At 53.2% G+C, this 8,177-nt stretch overlaps 1 protein-coding gene across 4 annotated transcripts in view; it reads right to left on the minus strand.

Annotated features, from left to right (window-relative positions):
• Positions 1-7,915, minus strand: part of B4GALNT1 (beta-1,4-N-acetyl-galactosaminyl transferase 1) — a 9,443-nt gene extending 1,528 nt beyond the window's left edge. The window contains exons 1-11 of one of the 4 annotated variants that reach the window (XM_010839347.1): positions 7,880-7,909; positions 7,490-7,560; positions 4,285-4,503; positions 3,615-3,779; positions 3,379-3,485; positions 2,875-2,915; positions 2,540-2,720; positions 1,440-1,547; positions 1,125-1,315; positions 382-522; positions 10-140 (exon numbers count right to left, since the gene is read on the minus strand). In XM_010839347.1, coding sequence (XP_010837649.1) covers positions 10-140; positions 382-522; positions 1,125-1,315; positions 1,440-1,547; positions 2,540-2,720; positions 2,875-2,915; positions 3,379-3,485; positions 3,615-3,779; positions 4,285-4,502 — 1,283 coding nt within the window. In that variant the 5' untranslated portion in view covers position 4,503; positions 7,490-7,560; positions 7,880-7,909. Of the gene's footprint in view, positions 1-9; positions 141-381; positions 523-1,124; positions 1,316-1,439; positions 1,548-2,539; positions 2,721-2,874; positions 2,916-3,378; positions 3,486-3,614; positions 3,780-4,284; positions 4,504-5,105; positions 7,295-7,489; positions 7,561-7,879 lie in introns of those variants that run through there. The other 3 variants (XM_010839345.1, XM_010839344.1, XM_010839346.1) reach the window with 3 other exon arrangements.
• Between the last annotated feature and the right edge of the window lie 262 nt (positions 7,916-8,177).

Below are 8,177 nucleotides of genomic sequence, written 5' to 3' on the forward strand. Positions count from 1 at the left end.
CCCGGGAAGCCGACGAGCTCGTGGTGGAAGCCGCGCTTCTGCCGGAGGCAGTTCCCGCGGCCTGGCGCGCCGGGCTCCACGCTCAGCAGCTGCCGGTAGGTGGTGGCGAAGCCGGAGATTTCGCGCACCGCGCCCCCCACCTGCCGGGGCGGGAGGATGGCTGCAGGCCGGACGCGCACTGGAAGGGGTTAGGTCTAGGCTCCCTCTGCCCAACAGGCTGGCTTTCCTCCTGGGTCCTTCCCCGCCCCACCCCTGCAGGACCCAGACAGTGGCCCAGGCTCTGCTTCCGTCCCAGGGTTGGCTGCTCTCGGGTCTCCTGGCCTTGCCCTTAGCCTCCCGGAAGCCCTCCTCCCATCCTCCATCCCGCGGCCCCTCCCCTACCAGGTCTAGCGGCGTCCGCTCCAACACGTCCACAAGCCTCTCTAGTCGCGTACGCGCGGTGAAGACGAAGTCATCGTCCACCCACAGCACGTACTTGGTGGTTACTTGGGATATGGCCAGGTTTCGGCCTGCGAACCAGCCCTGGAAAAGAGTAAGTACGGTTGGCGATGCTATTGAGATAGGACGCAGCCCTCTGCCGCCTACTCCTCACTCCTGACCCCTCTCAACAGCCTCTGTCTGTGCGTGTATGTTCAGTCTGCGACCCCATGGACTGTAGCTCGCCGGGCTCCTCTGTCCATGAGATTTCCCAGGCAAGAATACTGGAGTGGGTTATCATTTCCTCCTCCAGGAGATCTTGCCTACCCAGAGATCCAACCTGCATCTCCTGCGGGCGGATTCTTTACTAATGAGCTACCTGGGAAGCCCCTCAACAACCTGTGCCCCTCTCCAAACTTTGGAAGTGCTTAGGAATGGCCGGGAGCTAGGTTTAAAAAAAATGCAGTTTCCCACTGCCAGAGGCTCTGAGTGGGTGTTCTGGGGATGTATTTGATTCATGCGTTCATTCATTCATTCATCAACTATTTATTGAGCCCCTACTAGATGCTAAGCACCATTCTAAGAAGGCAGCTCAAATAAGACCGCTCCCGTGGAGCTTACATTTCAGAAATCCTCATGCTGGATTCACTACCCTGGAGACTGCAGACTGAGGGCATGCCCCCTCCCGGTGCCCTGTGGCTGTGCACCTTGCCAAAAGGCATGAGATAGTGCTCGATGTGGGGACCTCTAATGCTCTCTGGCTTGTCGCTGTCGTCCGCGATTACCACTGTGACCGTTGGGTAGAAGCGGCGGATGCTGGCGATGAGTGCCCGTAACCGATTGTAACGAAGGAAGGTCTTAGTGGCGATGGTGACCAGAGCGCTGATGTTGTACTGGGCTAGGAGTGAGGGACAGAGTTAGGTGCAGAGGAGAGTGGCGAGTGAGGAGAAGGAAGACACCTCCCAGGGCCACCCTCTCCCAACTTTCTTCCTGTCAGGCTGGATCTATGCCCCTGAGCATACCAGTCTCACCTCCCTGGGGTAGAGACCCAGGTGGGTACAGCCGAGGGTTGGGTGGGTGTCTTATGCGAATGGTGAAGGCAGCTTCGTGTCCCTCGGTGGAGAACCGGACTGGGAAGAAAGACATGAGATGTGGCCCCTAGGGCTTGGCCAAAATTCTCTTTTCAGTAAGTCAGTATTTAAGTGCCTACCCTGTGTTGCACTTTTCTAGGCCCTGTTAGATAAGAATGCAAGGTTCGTATCCCCCTGGAACTTACATTTTAATGGGTGGGAGAAAGATGATAAAAGTTTTCATTAAAAGCTAGCCTTTATTGAGCATTTACTGTGTGCCAGGCACTTTTAAAATTACGTTAACTATATGAACTCATTTAATCCTCACAATAGCCCTATTAAGTAGATTCCTACTACAGAAAAAAGAAGGCAGAGAGAAATTAACTTGTCCATAATTACCCAACTCAGGCAAGAAAGCTGGGGTAGGAACCTAGTCCATCTGGTTCCAGGTTAAGTAAATAAGAAAATTCAGGTACAGATAAGTATTGAATAGAAAATAAGACAAGTATTGTGAGAGTGAAGAGGATCCATCTGAGCTGAGATCCAAATGATAAGGAGCCAGCCATACAAAAATCTAGGGGATGCGTAGTCTAGGCAGAGGGAACAGCAAGTGCAAAGGCCCCCCAGTGGGAGTAGGCTTGGTAAAGAAGCCTTGGAGAGAAGCAGGAGGGCTGTTATACCCCTTTTGCCAGAGGAGAAATGGGGGCTCTGGGACAGAAAGCTCTTTGCCCTCTAGTAAGTGGTGGGCTGGGAATAGAGCTTGAGTCTTCTAGTTCTTGGGTCAGGTCATTTCCTGGGGCCCCCATGGTTGGGCTGAAGGGGGGACACACCCAAGGCTCGGGTTTCCCTCTGGCCTGTTCCAGCCCCAGTTGAACAAAGGCCCCTTCTCTCCCTCCTTGGCCCTGCTGGCCCAGCTGAAATGCCCATTGTGTGTCTGGACAGCTCTGGCCATTGCCCGAGTGTCTCCCACACCCTTTGCCATTTGCTTGCTCCTTCCTTTCTGGCTTCCTGTGTTCACCCAGCCTGTTACTACATCCACCCAGGCCTCGCACCTGTGTCTGCTGTGTTTGCCTGGTAGCTTCGGCTGCTGTAAGTGACCAGTTGCAGCTGCCGATTGAGTTGGTCCAGCCCTAGGCTGGTGAGGGTGAGATCTGGCTGCCCTTCTCCGATGAGAGTCACTCCAGTTACTTCCCCTGCTACATCCCAGGTGCCCAAGGAGGCAGTCAGGTTCACCTGGGAGGGGGGATTGGCAAGTGCAGGGTGCAGGGTTATGCCCCCTACCCACCTCTTGCCTCCCTGCTTCTTCCATCCCTCCTTTGGCAGCCTCGCTGCCGTTCCTTCATCATTAATGCCCACCCGGCCTCCCCACCCTCCTGTTTTTTCTCACCTGGTATACCTCCTGACCGGAAGTGGCCTGCAGGCCCAGTCCTGGAAGCAAGGAGAGGGAACCAGAATCACAGACAGCTTGGGATTCCTCCCTTTCTCCTCCCTCTTTCACCTCTCACAGCACAGAACTTCTCACCCATCCCTCCTATTGAGGCCACAGCAGGGCACATTGTAGGGCATAGCCCAGAGTAACCGATTTCTCACTCCTTCCCATCAAAGCAGTAGGTCTTGTGTGGCCTGCCCTGCCTGTCCATCTAACTTCAGCCAGTCAGCAAGAACACACCCTTCTCCATAAACCTCTCCAGTTGTCTTCGGCAATTCCCCACAACCCTAGAGTCCCTTCTGTCCCCATCTCCCACCTCATGAGCCCTCCCTGACCTCCAGTTTCCCTTTCATTAGAAGCCCCCCACCTGGCATTCCAATCTTCCCTCATTCTTTCTCACCCAGCCTGGGCTCTGCCACCCTCACAGTGGTTTAGGTCCTCCCCTTGGACCCTCCTCCCCACCTGGCACCAAGATACTCCTGAGGGGCTGGACCTCCACACCCTGCAGGGGGTACTGTAGCGGGGAGTTGGCAGGGGCTATGAGCAGCTGGTCAGCAGCAGACTGGCTCCTGGCAGTGAAGGAGGGGGAGGACAGAGGAGGAGTCAAGGGGAGCATGCTCTCCCTCCTACCCCAACCTCCCTCCAGGCCTCCCACGGCTCTCCACAGGCAGAATCACATCCTCCTATCCGCTGGGTACCTTGAAAGGAAGGCCTGGAACTCCTGCTCCCTCGAGGCAGACACAGTGCTCAGCTCCTCAGGGTCAAAGGCCTTGGTGAAGTCAAAGGCTTGGACCTGCCTCTGGAAGGGGAGGTGAAGGCTTCCCTCACTGGACTCACAACTGCAATTGTTCGCAGACAGCAGCCTGTGGAGCCGGAAGGAAGGGTCCTCAGAGCCCAGCCATACAGCTCACTCATCCCACGGAAGGTTGACACAGCACCCGCACCTTCCCCATTCAACCCTGTTCATCCAAAATCTGTCCTCTTAATCACTGCTCTTCAAATAGTCCCCCAGAGGAGGGACCGCCCATGAGATGACCCATCCTCTGCATCTGGATTTTACAGAGATATAGAACAAACCAAATGCTAAGGTTTCAGAGTTGCCTACACACCATCAGGACCCCAGCTGGACTGCTTTCACAGGGAATGACCAAGACTCACAAAGTCAGGGCCCTCCCCTGATTGCAACCGTCCATTCCCACTCCCGAAGCACAAGACTCAGTAGCCCCCTCCACCTCTCACTTCACTCCCCGCCCCGCCACAACCACTCTGGGGAACCCAGGCATCAGAGCTCAGCAGTAGAGGAAACAGAAGCTTCCCAGACTACCCACCAGCGAGTGCCATGCTGTCACCCCGACTCCTTACACTCACCCCACCACTTGCTCCTTGATCCTGACCGGGATGTGTGCGTATCTGGGCTCAGGGGCAAGACCTAGCAGTTCTGGCCTGGGGTTGCCCTGTAGGGGCGTCCACAGCGCAAGAGGTGTCCGAAGGCCCGGCGCGACCCGGGTGCTCGCGTACAGGAGCCCCAGCGAGGCGCAGGCGAGCAGCAGGATGAGCACACAGAGGGCCCGGCGGCCCAGCCGCATCCTGGGTGGGCGAAGAAGTGGGAGGGTGAGAAGGTGGTGGGCGAAAGCGTGGGTTGAGACTCTGGGCCCCCGCAGTTCCGGAGACTCCAGCCGGCCCGGCTGTGGCTTCCCGCATCTCGGGCGCCAGGATTTGTATAGCGAATCGGTACCCTCGTCCCCCTCCCCTCACTCCCCGGGCCTCGGGTCTCCTAGCCTCCTTTCTTCTCGCCCTCTCCCACATCTCGCTTTCCATTCACGCCCGAGGCCTGTTATCTCGATGAAGCAAGAGACCTTTGGAGGTAGCGGTTTCGACGCGGCGGCTCGTAAGTAGAAAAAGCACCGTTTTATTAGAATAGCCGATGTTCCGGAGCCCGCCGCCTCCCTTAGCCCACGCATCCCCCACCCCCTCAGTCCGAGCATCACCTGGCCCGGGTGGGCTGCAGAGGGCAGCGCCACACCTTGCCTGTCATGAAAAAATGCAGAATCACGCCCGCGCTGCTGGGTGGCCCCGGCGGAGGTGACCCCGTGGGTGGCCTCGCGAAGCCGTGCGGGGCGACAAGGTGGACCGGTGCGCGCGCCTCTTCCCGCTTCCGGCTCAGTCCCGCGTCCCGCCCCAGCACTGACCTGTCTTAACGCTTTAAGGCCGCCGCAAGATTTCGGTCAGGGCTGTGCCAGGCTCTCAGCCCTGGCCTGAGAGTCCTCATGGGGCTGGAGGCGGCCTGATTGGGGAGTCGGGCATGAGTCTGAGAGTGACGGGGAATCCTCCTGCCTCCCGAGCGCGCACGACCCCGCCCGCCTTTGGACTCTCCAGGCTTTGTAGACCACCGCGCTGGGGTGGTTCTGGGCGTTTCCTGCGGGGTTGGGGGATCGGAGTCGAGAAACCGCCGCACTTCAATTCCAGAAATAAATCCGGGGTTCCCTGGGACCCTGTCCCCTCTTGCCGGGCCGGGAGAGCCCGGGCCGCCGCTCGGCTTTTCAGATCGCGGCAGCTTGGCTTGGGTGCTGGTTGCGGAGGGGCGTCAGGCTACACGCCGAGAATGAGAGCGCTGGGGCGCCTTCTGGTGGGCGCGGAGGACACTGCGGGGGCGCGAAGCCAGCGAAGCACGAAGGTCCTTCTCTTCACGCCCCCTCCCTCCCCGCCAGCCCTTTGCCCCCGAACCCTGGCATCTGCCCCGCCCCACCGCGATTCCAGTCACTCTGTTCCTATTCGTTCGCAGCCGTCTTTCCATCGAGACTTTGGCCAGGACTGGCGATAAGGGTTTTAGGAAGTGATGGGGCGGGGACGCCCTGTAAACCCATTTCAAGGAAGACTTGGATACTTAGGGTGAGATAAAGGAACCCAGACAAGACTGGAAAATAAAGACTGCCTAGCTAACAAAGACAAGTTGACAGCCTCCCTCCTAGCCTCGCCTCCCCCGCCCACCGGCCCCCGCATACCCCAGTTCTCTAAGGAATACTCAATGATGTAACAAACACTCAGTAATTCAAGGGCCTGCTTCTTCTGACTGCTCCTTGTTGCAGACTTGAGGAAGGGAAGATCCCCAAACAGTGCCTAGATTGGTTGTACTTATGCGTGCAAGCTGCAGACCTGTACTACCTTAGCTGTAGCTGGATTCTTGATGCTGCCCTAAGTTCTGTGGTTCCATGATTCTAATAAAGATGTCACAATTTAATAGGGAAAAAAGATATAATAGGAAATGTAAAACATAATGTAAATGTGGGGGCAGGGGGGAGGGAAGGTTGGATTATTGGAGGAACTGTGTGCAAAGAAATGACTAATCGGCTGGAGGGAAATTGAGATTCTCACCCTCTTTACACCAAAATAAATTCTAGATGTATCAAATATCTTGTTATTAAAAATGTAACCACAAAGAGTAGTAAAATAATTCATGGAGTTTTTTTTTTTTTTTTAAATAATCTTGGAGTGGGGAAGAGATCTCTAAGTAAGATATAAAAGGACATATTAATAGATTTGCCTGTATAAAAAGCTTGAGTGAAGGAATTTCTATAAACAAACTTGAGAAATGACAAACTGAAAAAATATGTGCAACATGTAAGACAGATAAAGGTCTATTTTTCTTAAGAGCTATAAAACATCAATAAGAAAAAATGATCAGTCACCCCTAAATAGGCAAAAATTGTGATTAGACAGTTGAGGGAAAAAGTAAAAATGGCTTTTCAAACAAATGAATGTACACTTGACCCTATTCATAATAAATAAAATCCAAATTAGAGTAACAATGAAACGGTTTTTGTTTAGCAAGTTAGTAAAGGTCAAAGAGTTTGCTAACACAAGTGGTCAAGTATTTGAAGAAATAGTCACTATCATACACTGTTGTGAGTGTAAATGGACCCAGCTTAGAGCAATTGGCCAATCTATTAACAATTAAAATATTAATCATTTAAATCTTAAATATTAGTAAGTTAAAATTTTAAAGATATGATTCAATCAGACAATGGGACACTGGATTAATCTATATCTACTGATACTGAATGATATCCAAAGCTGTTAAGCAAAATAGACAACAGCATATATAGTTGGCTCCTGAGTGTGGCTTTTAGCTTCTAGGATTGTTCAAATATTAGAAATGAAGTGCTACCATAATAAAAACCTAACAATGTGGGAATGGATTTGGAATTGGGTCTTAGGTAGAAGCAGGAAGGAATCTAGGAGTGTTAGTGAAAGACTGAAAAATATTGAAGAGCATATTAGTAGAAGCCTCATGTCCTTTGAGGAAGCTGCTGATAAAAAAAAGTGAGGAAAGTAGGGAAACTGAGGGGCTTCCCAGGTGGCACTAGTGGTAAAGAACCTGCCTGCAAAGTCAGGAGATTTTAAGAGATGCAGGTTCGATCCCTGGGTTGGGAAGATCCCCTGGAGGAGGGCATGGTAACCCACTCCAGTATTCTTGCTGGAGAATCCCATGGACAGAGAACCTGGTGGGCTACAGTCCATGGGGTCGCAAAGAGTCAGACATGACTGAAGGGACTTAGCATGTATGCATACCTACCTAATGAAATGGGGATCTCATTGAGATTTTCAAGCAGAATGTTGAAGATGCCTTCAGGTTTCTTCTTGTCACTTTTAGTAGAATATGTAGGAAAAGAAAGTGAAAGTGAAGTCGCTCAGTCGTGTCTGACTCTTTGCGACCCCATGGACTGTAGCCTATCAGGGTCCTCTGTCCATGGGATTTTCCAGGCAAGAATACTGGAGTGGGTTGCTATTTCCTTCTCCAGGGGATCTTCCCAACCCAGGGATGGAACCTGGGTCTCCCACTTGGAAAAGAAAGAGATAAGCTAAAGAAAGAATGCTAATAAAAAAGTCCTGGGGATTGTTAGGTTTGAAATTTCCTAGCCTCTCCAATGGAGAAGGCAATGGCACCCCACTCCAGTACTCTTACCTGGAAAATCCCATGCATGGAGGAGCCTGGTGGGCTTCAGTCCACAGGGTCGCTGGGAGTCGGACACGACTGAGCAACTTCACTTTCACTTTTCACTTTCATGCATTGGAGAAGGAAATAGCAATCCACTACAGTGTTCTTGCCTGGAGACTCCAGGGGGGGAGCCTTGTGGGCTGCCGTCTATGGGGTGGCACAGAGATGGACACGACTAAAGCGACTTAGCAGCAGCAGCAGCAGCAGCAGCAGTGGCCTCTCCAAGGACCAGTGAGGCTAGAAATTTAAAAAATGGCTTCCAGGA

The sequence above is a fragment of the Bison bison genome, unplaced genomic scaffold (genome assembly GCF_000754665.1).
Source record: "Bison bison bison isolate TAMUID 2011002044 unplaced genomic scaffold, Bison_UMD1.0 scf7180017864115, whole genome shotgun sequence".
NCBI classification, from domain to species: Eukaryota; Metazoa; Chordata; class Mammalia; order Artiodactyla; family Bovidae; genus Bison; species Bison bison.